Genomic DNA, 15,914 nt, shown 5'->3' with positions numbered 1-15,914 from the left:
ACCAAGATAAATCGGGAAGCGCTCGCAGCGGGCAACCTAGGAGCCCAACATCCTTTAGTTGCGTGCCCCATTTGGAGAATTTTTTTTTACAAATTCGTCATAGTTAGAGTTTGAATCGTGAATACATGAGTAACAATCGGGATATCCTACCATTGCACTTAGCCCGGGGGCATGTGAAATCTTAAAGAAGAAGCTATTGTACACAGTCTTATTTTATATTTTATTTTAAGAGATTATTTTCATGATTAGAATCCTATCTTAGATGATAATCTTGTACCGAGGCTTCCTTTCCCTTAATGAACTTGTAATTAAAATATTTTTAATAAATATTGAATTAGAAATATTGAGGTCTAAACTAAGCAAAATGTTTCCGAGAAAGCAGATATTATTTTATTTATCTAAAATAATTCTATTTTAAGTCTAAAAAATTTGTTATAAAAATAAATAAATTTTAGGAGAAAGTTGCTTAAGCGTACTTGAATATAAATATTTTATACATAAAAAATCGGATACAGGACTGTTTTTGAAAATTTTAAAATTGGAGGCATAAATATTTTTTAATAAAAAAATAGGATAAAGGACTGTTTTGATATTTTTAAAACTGAATCACCAGTTTCCCCAAAATAATTTGACTAAAATCAAATTAAATTTCCAAAATTAATATTCCCCGATAATCCACTTCCGATCTAGATCTTCTTCCTCTTCCTCTTCCGCCCATTTTGAGCATTCGATACGGCGGACGGCCATGGCGGTCCATCTCCGTCTCCTTCCTCATCTCAGACTCCGGCCACCTTTTCTCCTCCTGCTCTTTCCGATCTGCCTCTGATCCAAATGATAGACAGTTGCTTGCTTTCTGGGTCACATGCTATCCACTCGTCGAACTCAATCGGCAGCCAACGCTGTCGGCGATCGTCCTCTTCACCACTTCCAAGCGATTCCCTACCTCAACGCCGGCCGGCAGCACTCCAGCGGCGGCGCCTCTGCTGCTGCTCCTCCTTACTCATTCCTCGCCTCCCGTGCTAAGCCGCAGCATCACAGCAATCCTTATCCATGGAAGCGCCACGTCTTCCGCTTGCTCCTCTTCTTCCTCTTCGGCTTCCTCTTCGGTCTCTACCCCTTCGCGGAGCTCGACGACTTCCCGTTACTTTCTCCCACCACCGCCTCCTCATCTTCTTCCATAAGTACCGATAACAACCTTCCGCGCCGCGATCTCGTAGCCCTTCTTCCTTCTGGCCCTCAGGAAATCGAGATCCATGGGTTCGACGACAAGACGCACACCATGGATGAGCTACCAGATCTATCGCGCAACGGAAAGCTGCTGATCGTCGTTACTCCCACGTACAATCGCGCTTCCCAGGGCTACTACCTGAACAGACTGGGGCAGACGCTGCGCTTGGTGCCTCCTCCGCTTCTTTGGATCGTGGTGGAGATGAACGTGGCTTCTGTGGAGACCTCCGAGATTCTCATGGACACCGGCGTCGTGTACAGGCATCTTGTCTGCAAGAAGAACTCAACCAATATCAAGGACAGAGGCGTCCATCAGCGGAATACAGCGCTTGAGCATATCCAGCGGCATCGCCTGGATGGGATTGTGTACTTCGCCGATGACGATAACGTCTACTCACTTGAGCTGTTTGAGCAACTGAGGAAAATCAGGTACTGGACAGAGCATTTTTTTTTTGTGTTCTTCTACCGCATCTTAATTATTTATTATCCAAAAAAGGAAATTTTGTTTTTCAATTATGAAGCTATCGAGAGAATCAATTAAAAGAAGATCGATAAAAGTGTAGAAACAATGAGTGGAATGGAAAAAAGAGTGACCATTTTCTGAAAGCAATCTTTGAGTCGAGATGGAAAAGGAGTGGCCATTTTGTGAAACCAATCTTGCATCTTTATGCCAAACTAATGACATCGTTGAAACTTGTGGACAATTTCACCTTTTCAAATTTAATTTGTTTCATCAAAGTAAAAGTTTTGTTAAACAATGAAATAGGAAAATTCTGAGAGATATCCTTGTGATAGATCCTCAACAAATTAAAGTAGTGCTCCAAAATAACAACATGGGCATTGCACTAAAACCCTAACAATGGGCCAAGATTTGTTCAGTTAAAATATAATACATACTAAAAATTAGGGAGCCAAAGACTAATGTACTAAGACGACTGAGTGGGATTAATAAATAAAGTAAAATATTATTAGATTGGAGCAATCAGGACTAGCTCAAATAAACTAACAAAAAATAGGTTAAGATTTTGTCAACATATTCAGTGCCAATCAATATATTTTGTAGTTAGACAAATTGGATTAAGTAAAGTTGAAGGTACCAGTAGTAAAGGGAGATCAAAGAAAACTTTATTGACATAATCAGAACTCATTTAAGAAAGTTGAATATTATTAGTGATATAGTCTTGCGTAGAGTTCGATCGGGCAGAATTAGATCCATGTAATTAATCACAAATAGTTGGAGATAATACCATTTTATGATTGTTTAGGTCTCTGGGAGACCTTCAAATCGATGAAAGGCAAATGAATGTTTCTTCTACATGATGGTTCACTAAGATTAGTGTGCCCTTCAATTTGGTATATTCTTTCAAAATTGGACCGTTTTAAAATTTGAACATATATGGAAGAACGAGTGTAAATATGTGCATTATTCAATTTCAGATTCAAAGTTCATTGCAAATATGAATGTGTCTGGGAGTTAGTCCCAGATAACCTCTGCTATGAATGGTTATGTTGCCTATAGTGATCCTGCTGAAAATATTAATTGGAACCTCATACGTCAGGCCTTGCCATCCTTTTTTTTGCTTTTTCTAAAAAGGAGCATTGTTCCATCTGTACTTGTACCACCCAATTGTCATTCTTTAAGAAATAAGTACATTTACATCTGCAAGAGATTGTGACTATAGCTTCAAATACTGGAATTCAAGATACAATAGCATCATGTAGAAAATTCTCGTGTCCCCAAACAAATGGGGAAATTTCTTACCCTTATGGTTATCATACAGCATAAGTCCTGCTCTTGCCTCCAAATAAACATGAGTATAGCAATAATAGAGAGAAGGATTGTTGAATTTTATGTACACTGAGAATTAGGACCTCAAACCTCCAATGTTTTTGTTCTTTCTTTCATCAAACACTTTGAATTTGATTCCCAATCTTGTTTGACATAAGCACAAAAAATTGAGAAGAGAGAACATTGGAGGAATGTGTGATCAATAGACTTAGGGTAAGCAATGCAATGTGAAAAAGATAACTACAATAGAACTCAAACAAAAAAAAAATTGCTAGTCTATTGTTAATGTTATCATATCATATATGCGCTAAATTGCATCATCTGCAGTTCTACTAAGTGAGATCAGACTTGCCATAACTACACCAAAATTTGTGCTAACATGAAATTGAGGCAAGCCAAGCGTGTCCAGTTAGTAGCCAAAGTCGGTCTTTACAAAATTTCTACATAATACAATTATTTTTCTGGGCTTGAACCTGAATGTTTAATCAAATGGCAATTAGTGATGTTTTCAACCTGACTACCTTTTTTACCTTTTAAAAGCACTTTTGATGAGTTGTATGGGTGACTAAACATGATCATCCCATCTCGTAGTAGTGACTATGTTTTTTGGTAAATGAGTAAGTAAAAAAATCTTACTTTCTTGTACCAGATAAGTCTTGATCTCTTTAATTGGCATTTTCAGGCGGTTTGGTGTTTGGCCTGTTGCAATGCTTTCTCAAAGCAAAAATAAGGCCATACTAGAAGGCCCGGTATGCAATGGAAGTCAAGTTATTGGATGGCACACTAATGAGAAAAGTAAGAGACTTAGGAGGTTTCATGTTGATATGTCTGGATTTGCATTCAATAGCACAATAATTTGGGACCCCAGGAAATGGCACCGTCCAAACTCAGATGCCATTAGGCAACTAGACTCTGTGAAAGAGGGATTTCAGGTATGCTTTTGTTTAAACTATTGTTTCACTGAACAGAACTGCCCAGCCTGGTGAATTAATAAATAGAATCATCATGTAGTTTCACATTTGTTTCTTTGTTTATTTTATGTTGAAAAAAATTGGATCTTGCATGATGAAATTTGAGTTGTTTTTCCATGTTTTTTTTAACTAAGTATCTTTCACCTCGCAAGCTATGTTGAAATATAATATAGAGTTTGTTTTGGAGGTAGAAGATTTGCTTTCCTTTGCAAAGATGTATTTCCACAGCTACAATTTCAAAAAGATATAAAGCTTTTAAACTGAGGCAGAATTAAACTAAATATATGAAATATAGGTTCAACAATACGACAATGGAGACAGCTAATGTTGTGTTAAACGGAGGTATTGATGTAGAAATTGGATGAAGATTACATAGTTAAAATGGAAAAAGAACTTTTGAAGTGCTTTGCATTTAAAATAAAAAAAAAAATTGTAGCGTGACCATTCATACACTATAGATCAGACTGTTGGGCTAATAAAAAAACACATGCAGAAGTTAGTATAGTGCAAATGATAATAATAATATTAATAATAAAATTTAGGTAGTTTGGTGTAGCTCTAATATTAATAAAAGAAGTTAAGATGATGAGAATATGTTTAAAGATCATTAATAAATTCTATAGCTGGACAAATTGAATTGGTAATGCTATATAATAGTTGTTCCTAAGGAATAGAATATATAAGGAATTAAATCAATTGTTGATAAGGAATACAAAAGGAATAGTTTTCACATCAGAACAAAAATTCCTGTATAAATATTTTTTCTGATTTGTCTTGTCTACATGATTTGGTTGACTCAACTAACCCAACTATCTCGACTAGCTAGGTATGCCTGATTTGGTTGTCCCTTCTGTTGGTGCCGGAGCACCAGATAATTGAACCTGGTCCCGAAAGTCCAGGTCTGGAAGACTAGATGTTTGACATGGTAAACTTTACTGAGAGGAGTCGGTGAGGATACGTTCCCTGTTGAGGGAACAGTAGGCATTAGTCCGACCTAGGATTCATTAGAAATCGGAAAGTCAAGATCGGACAGTCCAAAGACCATCTAATCATTCTATTTCATATTTCGTGTTTTCTGTGCTAACTCTGTGATGCAAAAGTCAAAAAGTTTGGAAGAGTGGATCCAAGCGCCAAGAAGGGATCCAGACGCCTGGAAGGGATCTAGGCGCTATAAGCTAATCTAGGCACCTAGAAGCGATCTAGGCGCCCTGATCACCTTGGCTTGTGGTAGGATGAGGTTGTAGCCTCTGATTGGTCAGTGTATGTTAGCATCTAGGCACCTGAAAGGGATCTAGGTCTCTGGGATGGGATAAACACGACTAAGATAGAGCTTTGCTGGAACTTGCCACGTCAGCGATCGAGACACCTGGAAGGCATCGAGGCACCTAGAAGTGGATAAGTTGGCAATGAAGGTGGATCGGATAGGTGGCTCGGTGGCTCAGTGATCGCGGGCCTTGGACTAACAGCACAAGCTGTGAACTAAGTAAAAACAAACCTTGTTAGCATTGTGTTTGTTTCTCTTTAATTCCGCTGTGTACTCTTGAAGTTTTTAAAAAACCGTGAAAAAACAACTAGCGCTATTCACTCCCCTAGCGCTTCTTCGATTTTACAATTGATATCAGAGTGGGTTGCTCAGAATGGGTGAAACCACCATTTGAGCAAAATTTTTTCTTACACCTTTCTTTTCGATTTTTCACCTTGAGTCATAATTGGAGCAATCATCTCTTTTGATAAATCTTTCAATTTGTTTTTAATTGCTCAAAATTGGTGCAACACTACTCGAGCTGTTTTTCAGTTTTTTTATTCATTTCTTTCGTACTGCTAATCCAAGACCAAGTCTTGGTCCATTTCTCTCGATTTTATTTGTGTGCATTTATCATCTATATGTCCCTTTAAGAAGGGTACAACACAACCCATCCACCTCTATTTTCTAGAGATGATTTTGGGTACTGGAATGACAAGATGGAGTTTCATCTCAAGATCCAAGTGAAGATGTGGATTATAATCCAAACTAGATTCACCATCCCCACTGAAGATGGAGAACTCATTGCCTACGACAAATGGGACGCACCAACGAAGAAGAAAATTGAGATTGACACTAAAGCGACTCTGACTCTGATCAAAGAAGAGCTGAACTGAGTTGGACCCTTCAACAGTGCCAAAGAATAGTGGAACAAATTGATTGAACCACACGAAGGAACCTCCAACACCAACGCCCTAAAAGCAACGTGGTCTGAGTCGTCAGAAGACTCGGAAAAAGAACAAGCTCAAGCGAGCTTCCTTGCACTATCGACACGTGAACAAGTGGTTGAGTCCGAGATCGAGTCCAAGTCCGAAATTGGATCTGAATCCGAAGTCGAGTCCGAAAGAAGCTACATATTCGTATCCGTTTTAGACAATCCAAATAATAAGGTATACTCTTCTTTAGTCGAAAGATTATACAATTCAATTAATTATTGATGCGAAAATTAGTCAAATCTAATGTCCGGGTTAAGTCACTCCAATAAGAGGTAACATCTCTTGAGGAAGTGACTAATCTAAGTTCTTTGACTCAAAGTGAAACTTCAATTCAAGTCCAACAGCTTGAGGAAGAAAATTCCACTATGAAAAATCAAGTCAAAGATTATAAGGATTCATTGGAACGGTTCATTGTGAGTTCCAAAAATCTTGATATGATTCTTGAAAAACAAAGAGTTGTTGTATACAATCGATCTGGACTAGGATATAAGGCTAAGTCTCGTTTCGAATTATATTTATCAATTGTAAATCAAATTGCTAGAAACCAAGTCTAAGCATGGGTCCCTAAATCATACTTGATTAATCAAGTTGGACTAAACCAATATTGCATCCCCAAGGGTTAAATTCATTACCTAGATAGACCTTATCGAGGTTATGATCCAGGGAGCCAATAGGAAAATTGTTTTTGTTGTTAGATAAACTTGCATGTTTGTTTGATTTACATCTTTCTTTACATGTTTTTTTCTGCTTAATTAAAACGGTTAGATAAGGACTTAGGTTTGATTGACATTTGCCAACCTAATACTGGGATGGAGCGAGATGATAGTACGTTAGGGAAGCTTGATCTAGGGAGTCAAGTAGGATAAGACGTACCCTGATTGGTCTACTTAGATAAGTTGAACTAACTGAAGCTACCTCGCCACATCCTAGACTAGTTAGACCAGGATTTTTCAAGAAGTTAAGTGTATAATTTTTTTAAAAGACTTTGTTTAGAAGTTGTCACTGTTCCGATACCCAAAAAGACCCCTGTGTCTCACCGCAGCCTGGATGCCAATTTTTGAAATGTACACATAACTGACTAATTGTTAAATCTGAATCTAACTCAAGTGTTCGGTTAACCTTGACCCACTTGGACTTACTGTCTTGTGTCAAGTGTCCAGTCCTCTATGACCCACTTGGACTTACACTCACCAGATGCCCAGTCAAACCTTTAACCCACTTGGATTTTCTGCTGCCTGACATCACTCATCAGGACTTATTGTCCGACTTCACTCACTGGGACTTTCTAATTGTCTAACTTCACTCACCAAGACTTTTCGTCCGCCTGACTTTCACTCACTAGAACTTTCAATCTGCTTGGCTTCACTCACCAAGACTCTCTAACTGTCTACCTTCATTCACCAGGGCTTTCCATCTACCTGACTTCACTCACTAAGACTCTAACTGCCTAGCTTCACTCACCAGAACTTTCCATCTACCTAGCTTCACTCACCAGGCTTTCCAACTTCCTGGCTTCACTCACTAGGACTTTCCAACTGCCTAGCTTCACTCATCAGGACTTTCTACATCAAGTGTCTGGTTCTCCATGACCTACTTGATTTTTCTTCTTCTGCCAACCATCTCGTTGGTCTTGCTCTTGCCTAACCTCTAGTTAGGACTTTCTCAGTCAAGTATCCGGTTAACCTTAACCTACTTGACTTCTAGTCAACCTTTGACCATCAATCTCCCAGATGGACAATTGCACCAACAATCTCCATATATTGTCAAATATCAAAATTCAAGCATCAAGACTCAAGCTAAGCCAATTCAAGTTTAGTCAACCTGATCTGACCTTAGGGGAAATTTCAGTAGTACTAGTTGTGTAGACTCAGTACTTTATGTCGTAGTTGTATATAAATAATATGGAAAATAACTAGAATTTTCATGTCCTTAGAGTTTTTAGAAACTATTCACATCCAAGAGGAGTGGTTATCCATTTTTGTGGATTACTCTATTTTAACAGTTTGAGTGTGCCCTGTACTTACATATGCTTCAGTTAGCTACTAAGTTCCATTTTTGACATGTATTTGAAACTTAAATCATTGATACATTTTAACCCATGTCCCATCCTAATTTCTGTAATTTCTGAAGCTTAGGATTGTTTTCTTGCCTTTGTTTTTAAGCACATTAGGATTGTTTTCTCACCTTTATTTCAAGCTTAATTTTCAGGCAACTAAAACTTTGCAAGGACAAAGTAGGAAAATATTGTGTATGAGGCTCCTAGCATTAGTGGTTATCGGTTTGGTTGTGGTGTATTTTGCTTGTTTTTGTTTTTGTTTGATGCATTGTAGTCTTACAGAGCATCTCAAACTCTCAATATTCTTTTCTCAATTCATTAACTCATTTTAGAAAAAGAACTAATTATTATTAGCAAACCTCAAATTAAAAATTCCTCGTTCTCTTGACTTTTACCCTTCCAGCCATGAATTCATTTATTTAGTTATTTATTTATTTTCATGTCAACTCGTAAAATTAGTAAACTATATGGTCATTGTGGACTATCAATATGTCATTGGTTTGCAGGAAACTACGTTCATAGAGCAGATTGTAGAGGATGAAAGTCAAATGGAAGGGCTACCAAAGGGTTGCTCGAGGATCATGAATTGGCACCTTCATCTAGATTCCAGAAATCTTGTTTATCCTAAAGGATGGCAAGTACCAAACAACCTCGACACTATTGTCCGTTTAAAGGTGCAGCTTTCTCAAGGTATGTCAACTTCAAAAGTGTGAGTTCTAAACTCGTCTTTGTACATGCATCGTTATTGACAAAAATAAGAATTAGTACCATGCTTTGAAATTAATTCATTTTTTTAGGATAGACAAGTTGAAATGGTTTAAGTTGAGTAGTCAAGATGTCAGGCGAACGCTTAGGCTATATGAACATGCTGCTTATAGTGTTTATCTCTTTTATCAATTATCAGTAAGAACGAGAATTTCATGTAATCTTTTACTCCTTTACCCTGCCGTAAGGCATTGGTTATTTTTCTAGATATTTTGTTGGTATTCTCTGTGAGAACATTGTTGATACCTTCTTTATTTCCTTCTTTCTGTGTCTACCTAATGGCTTAGGTTGAATTTGGGATTTTGACTGTTCCTTCTGATAATGTCCAGGAAAGCACTTGACTTAGAACTCTTCAAATTCACGCCCGTTTATCCGAAGCAACTTTCTTAGCATGGCGACTGCTCAAGGAGGATATATCAGCACCTCAGATTCTTCCATTTCACAGATTCTTTCGATAGCAAACCAACAATTGCTCTGCTTTCTATCTGGGTGAGTCATATCAGTACCCAATATATGTACAGACTAGAAAGCTATTAATTTTTGTTTTCCCTTTATTTTACCCTTTTCTTGTAAGCTGTCTCCAGCATCAATTTTGTGTTTCGATAAGTTATAGGATACCCATCAAATTAGGCCTTCAGACAATTGCAACCATAGGACATCTTTTATTATCGGTACCAGTTCGAATAAGCTTATCGTATTTGAAAGATTAAGACAGTTAGTAATTTTCTTCTTTGCTTTGTTGATCATGGCAAGAATGCTGCTGCATTCCTTGACTGTTTGCGGGTGCTACTATCTCACCAAAGGATTTAGCTTGAGAAAATGTCTGTCTAAAATCGGGCAGACGCGACTCATCTTTGTAGAAATGGGGGGAAGTTCCTTCTGTGCTCGTCCTCTCCATGGATGCGAGCATGAGCAGGAGTTGCCGTGAGGACAATGGCTTACCATATATGAAAAATGTTCGTTAATAATTTGGTAGATTTATTATTTGCTTGACCAACATCCATGAACAATCTTGAGTTCGTCCCCTCATATGGGTCTAGTGATTAGTACATGAGGTGTTGTCATAATAAAGTATGAGGTTCGAATCTCGGTAAAATGAAGTAAATACCTCCCTTATGTACTAGTCATTATTCCAAAGGTTAGTAGTCGTCCGTGATTTACCTCCTCCGTGTTATACCTGAGACGAATTGACGAAAGTATTAGAGGCGAACGTATTTGTCTTTTTTACCACAATGAACAATCTTGGGCTCGCCTCCCATGCAGTTTCTTCAGCTAACAAAAAGTGAGATTCGAGGGGCCAATTTAAAAATTTGCTGACAGTTGGTGATAAAGTTAATAAAAAAATATTTTTAAACAGAGCGTAACAGAAGGGATATCTCAAGAGGCTCTTTCCTTCCCCATATGTGCCTTGCAGCTACACCCTCCCCCACCTGCTCCTCCTGTAAATGCTGCTTTTGTCGCCTTAGATTCTGTTCCCCCACCAATATCCAATATCATATGCCATGGATATCATATGCCATGTACAGATCCAAACAACCGCCACTTTAAAGCCAGCCAGGCAGCCGGCCAGCCACATCTTCTTTCTTTCTTCTTCCCTAGTATCACCTCCCCCAAATCCATCTCTAGTGAATTTCACTCGCCAACACTTGTTTAGTCGAGAAAAGAATGGTCCTCTCCTATCCCCAATATACACCTACTAATTTACTAAGTTTACGGCAACGACCGTGGTAGCTAGGCGACTTGGTATAGGAAAAAAAAAACAGAGAAGGGCCCTTCTTGTGGCATTGAAAGAGATGAATGTTGACTAATCTGGCTCTAGTTGAACTTGGTAGAGAAAATATATATATGTATATTTCGTTTGGGGTGTGAGGATATCTATAGTTGGAACCAAAGCGAATGGAAAAATAGATAAAAAATTGACAATATGAATGAGAATTTACTTCTACATTGAAAATTTCAAAATCCCATCTCCTAGCTCTGATACCTTGGCCTTTCATGTAGAGCTTAATGTAAAAACTCAAATGACCTTAGGGTTGCCTTTAAAATGGTTGTTAGTTAGTTGTTGACGAACTTCCACTTTCGACAAGAGTAAGCTATATGTATCGACGCTTTGAGTCATCCTACTAATACTTTCAAAATAGAAAAATAATATGCTCAACGAAAGAATTTCAATGAAATGTTCAAGAATAGACACTTAAAATGATGAGACCTACAAAAAATGAAATAGTGGACTATAAATTTATGTGTCTATCTTTGAGTATTTCATTGAGATTTTTCCTTAAGCGTTTCATAACTCTTCAAAATATCTGTTCAAACTTCGACAAGAATAAGTTTAAATCATGTCGGGAGAAGTTAGCTAAAATAGGGTTGAAGTAAGTTAGAGGTTGATTCACTCGTGCTGAGTTGGTTCTCAAAACTACTTTAGGGCTATTCTTTAGTTGAAAAAAAAATACAATTGACAAAAAAAAAAGTTGACTTATGTGCAAAAAAATAAATAAATAAAGTCAAACCATTTCACACGGTGATTGCAGTAATTAATGGAACTCATTAGAAAGTCATGATCTGATGTGTAATGCATAAATGACAAGCATTTTGATCTCTGCCAAGTGAAAATTTCAAGATTTACACCATATAAAAAGAATAGTCCACAAAATTTCCATTAATACAGTTTGTCAAATTATTTTAGATATATATATATAATTTAAAATTTCCATTAATACAATTTGTCAAATTATTTTAAATCTATATATATAATTTCACCTTAACTGTTTCATGATTCGAATCGATAAAGATCCACACCATATACATCTATGATTAAAAAAAATTAAGAGTACATTATTTTTTATTCAGAATAATTTTTTTTTGATAAAGTTAAATCTCTTCAGTAATATTATTATTATATAAAAGATTTCCATTATAAAGTTAGTGTCGGTTATTATCAAACCAAAACTTTTTAAAGGAGTTAACATCAACAAACAGTGCTTTAATGTTTACTATATTTAATATCTTAAATCATTTACAATTATCACGCTTCGACTAGATTTTTATAATTTTTTTCCATGTAAATTTTTTTATTTATTAATTTATGTTGGATAGTTAATTTATTATTATTATTATTGGAATAAAAAATAATATCCTTCATTTTAAATTTAAATGTTCAGGATCCACAGATAGAAAAAGATAATTTTTTTTTATTGTTGCTTGAACTTTGATTATTTGATATAATTTTGCATGGTATGAAATAATTGATTGAGAAGGTTTATGAAGAGGTGTTGATCAATAACGTGCATGGATCAGCTTTAAAGCAATTCCATCACGTTCCCTATATATATCAGGAGTAAGATCTCTTGGTAAATAAAAAAAAAAGTAAATCGGTCTATTCTTAATTATGGTGGAATTGTAATTATGATCTATTTATAATTATTTATGATTTTTTTTTTTGAGTTCATCGTCCCCATTATATTATAATTTAAGTTGGAACGGACGGCCAGAGGTCGTCGGAAGTTGACAAGTCTCTAGATTACCGGATGCTGAGCAGGGGGGCCTCCGGACGGCTTCCGATAGTCCACTCTGATCCAAATTATAATTTAGTGAGCACGATGAATCTAAGAAAAGATAGTAACCAATTACGATCAAATTGTAGTTACGATCCGATCGTAAATTGAAAGTGGATCATTCCCTGATCTATTTTTTGTATGGACTAAAAGATCTGGCATATCCTTTGCACAATAAAAAAAAAAATTCAGTTTAAAATTTTTTTATACGTAAGACTATAATCTAACTCTTAAACTTTAAAATAAAAAATTTATTGACAAAAGAAACCTTAAAAAATAAATAAAAAAAAAAATTCATCCGAGCAACTCTTGTGAGTATATATATATATATATATATAATATGCATTACTTGAAGCTGCCGAAATTTTTTAGAGGATCTATAATAGTAGGGATATTTCTTCTTAAATATTTATGGTCTTCATTTCTATATTATTTTTTAAAATATTTTACTATTCAAATATTTTAACTTTCATAATGAAATACCCTACCAATCAAATATTTATGGATCCTACCCATCAAATATCTACTCTCAAATATCCTCAATTTCACAATCAAATATCTCACCAACTAAATATTTATGGGACCCACGACCATTTAATTAACTTATATTTAATTTTAAGAAAAATACAATAGAAAAATTTAAGTCCATATAAACATAAATATTTTATAAATTTAAAATTAAAATACAGAGATAGAGACTATATTAAATTAATAAAATAATAACGATAAACTACAATTAATAAAATAAACATGCAGCGGATAAAATAAATCATAGAAATTAATTATATATTTAATTTTTTCTTCAGTTATTCACATATCGCTAGATGATTTTGAAGTTGTTCATCTGTCATATCTCGTGTGTCCATTACGAGGAGTTGATGTGCTTGGATGAGTTGATCCACTTTCTTATTGTTATTATACTCTTCCAAACGTGTCATTGATTATTGCATAGCCTAATTCAATTCATTAATTAGGCCTACTCTTTCTTTGTCTTTCCTCTTTGCCGCCTTCTATCTCATTGGACGAGATCGGATTTTTCTATCATCTATATCAACAGTTGTGTTCGGATTAGAAGAGTCAGTATGTGCACCTGATGATTCTGATGTTCTTGATTTCTTTGTAACCCGTTGCTCTGAGGATTGAGGAGCATACATCGGACTATCTTTCACAATCCTCCACACATGCTCATATTGGAAAGTAGTTTTAAAAGTACTATTGTATTCTTCATGAGCTCGAACCATCAAATTCTCGTCACTCCATCCGCTTGGTTGATCATTATATCATTTATTGTAGATTCTATTGAATCTATTTACTATCTTTTTCAACGAAACCCAATGTGATTTTGCTTTCTCCGCAGTTCTCTTTTTAGCTTCCTTAGCTCAATTGTTATTGAAGTATGCCATAACTCGTTTCCAAAATGACTCACTCTTTTGGGCATTACCAACTACTAAATTTTCACTCATAATTGTGTAGGCCGCTGCAAGGAGCTTATCATCTGTTACTGTCCATACTGTTCATTTGCTATGGTCTTCATCTGATTCGTTGCCCATCTCTGGTACTTGATTGAGAATAATATCGTCGGACCCTATTTCAAATGAGAATGGAAGAAATTGTGAAATATATATGAGTATTTTTAGATATGAGTGTGGTAAAATTCTACTCATACCTTATCCAATATATATATATATATATATATATATATATATATATATATATATTTATTTATTTATATAAGTTCATTGAAATAATTTTTTTTTTTTAAAAAAAATAGAATTATAGACAGTAATAGGATGATGAGTAGAGTATGGATGTTCAATCTTCTGACATATATGGGGATGTAGATGAAAATTAAATGCCAGATGAATATGGAGATGTGTATAAGGATGGATATAATAGATGGGGATGGGTACGGAGGATATGAAATCCGACCAAAATTTAACCCATTGCTATCCCAAAGTTGGTGACCATGGGCTACCCATAGATGGGTGAGTAAGATAACATGACTCTCTCTATATATATTTTAATAATCCAGGTGTATGGACTTTGCACTACAAGAAATACACTGATTAGAGACCGAAATTTCAGTTCCTAATTTTTTGGTCGCTGACGTTATTTAGCGATGGAGATAAAATTTTCGTTAGTAAATGCATCTGCGATTGCTATTTAAATTTAGCGACAGAAATTTAATTCCGTTGCTAATTATAACCCAAAATTTGCCAAAACACTCCTAAAAACCCACTTAGGCCTGTGACTCACGCGGGTCGCCTGTGACGGACTTGGGTTGACCCATGGGTTGAGAAACAAGTATAAACCAAATTTTATATCAATTTATCATCTTTCTTTATTATAATTTTGAAATAAAATAGTACTTTTTTATCAAACATGAGTATTTATTTGTATCCATTTATATTTTTAAAAATATATTTTTGGATATATTTGACTGACAAAACCTTCTCTGAGTAAAATGTTAAAGATATATTTTTTTAAAAATTTTTTGATAGACTTATGGGTTGGCCTACCTAACCTCTAACCCATCTTAAATTATGTTGGATTGGAGATTTTCCAACTCGCTAAAATGACAGGACGACATCTTGGAGATTTTGATTAAGGATATTAATCAAAATCTCCCTCGTTGTCCAGCCTTCAAATTTCCAACTATTCTTCACGGATTTTCTTAATTTGCAATTGTACATCAACAAATTCCCTTATTATTTCATCTTTCTATTCCCTAGCTCTTTCTTAATTTGCAATTTTACATCAACAAATTCCCTTATTATTTCCTCTTTTTATTCCCTAGCTCCTCAGAAGTGGTACAACAACTCCTTCAGTCATGACTATAATTACAACATTAAGTAGTAAAGATATGGACGTCTTGCCATATAATAGTTCTATAAGACAATAAACATAGCATGGGTATAGCATTTAACTCACATGCACCGTACACATATCATCGACATGAAAATTATGTCTAAAAATATAACCCATGCATTCAACTACAGAACTATTTTATAGACTTGCTATGATGAACAATTTTTATCATAGACTTCCTCAAATTTTTTATCATAGACTTCCTCAAGTTTTTAAAATGGATATGCATTAAACATCAACAAAGGACAATTCACTACTAAATGAGTAAATAGATTCAAAGGTTTAATTCACTAATCTAGATGAGCATGTCAGTTGATAACTAAACATGAGTAAAAAAAAAAAAAAATCAGCAGCCCAAAAGGTTTAATTTACTTACCTCCAATTCCTAAGAACCTCCAAATCCTCTTCGACTATTAGGATGACTAATGAGATTTTACTTTCTCATA

General features: G+C 35.4%; 1 protein-coding gene across 1 annotated transcript; it reads left to right on the top strand.

Annotated features, from left to right (window-relative positions):
- The first annotated feature begins 643 nt into the window (after nucleotides 1–643).
- Nucleotides 644–9,792, top strand: LOC121971951 (probable beta-1,4-xylosyltransferase IRX9H). Its single transcript, XM_042523492.1, has 4 exons — nucleotides 644–1,656; nucleotides 3,699–3,948; nucleotides 8,788–8,971; nucleotides 9,376–9,792. Exons 1-4 carry the CDS (start codon nucleotides 863–865, stop codon nucleotides 9,390–9,392), a joined length of 1,245 nt encoding a protein of 414 aa, XP_042379426.1. The 5' UTR covers nucleotides 644–862; the 3' UTR covers nucleotides 9,393–9,792.
- Nucleotides 9,793–15,914: the final 6,122 nt, after the last annotated feature.

The sequence above is a fragment of the Zingiber officinale genome, chromosome 4A, assembly GCF_018446385.1.
Source record: "Zingiber officinale cultivar Zhangliang chromosome 4A, Zo_v1.1, whole genome shotgun sequence".
Lineage (NCBI taxonomy): Eukaryota > Viridiplantae > Streptophyta > Magnoliopsida > Zingiberales > Zingiberaceae > Zingiber > Zingiber officinale.
This window is presented reverse-complemented; position numbering and strand designations above follow the sequence as displayed.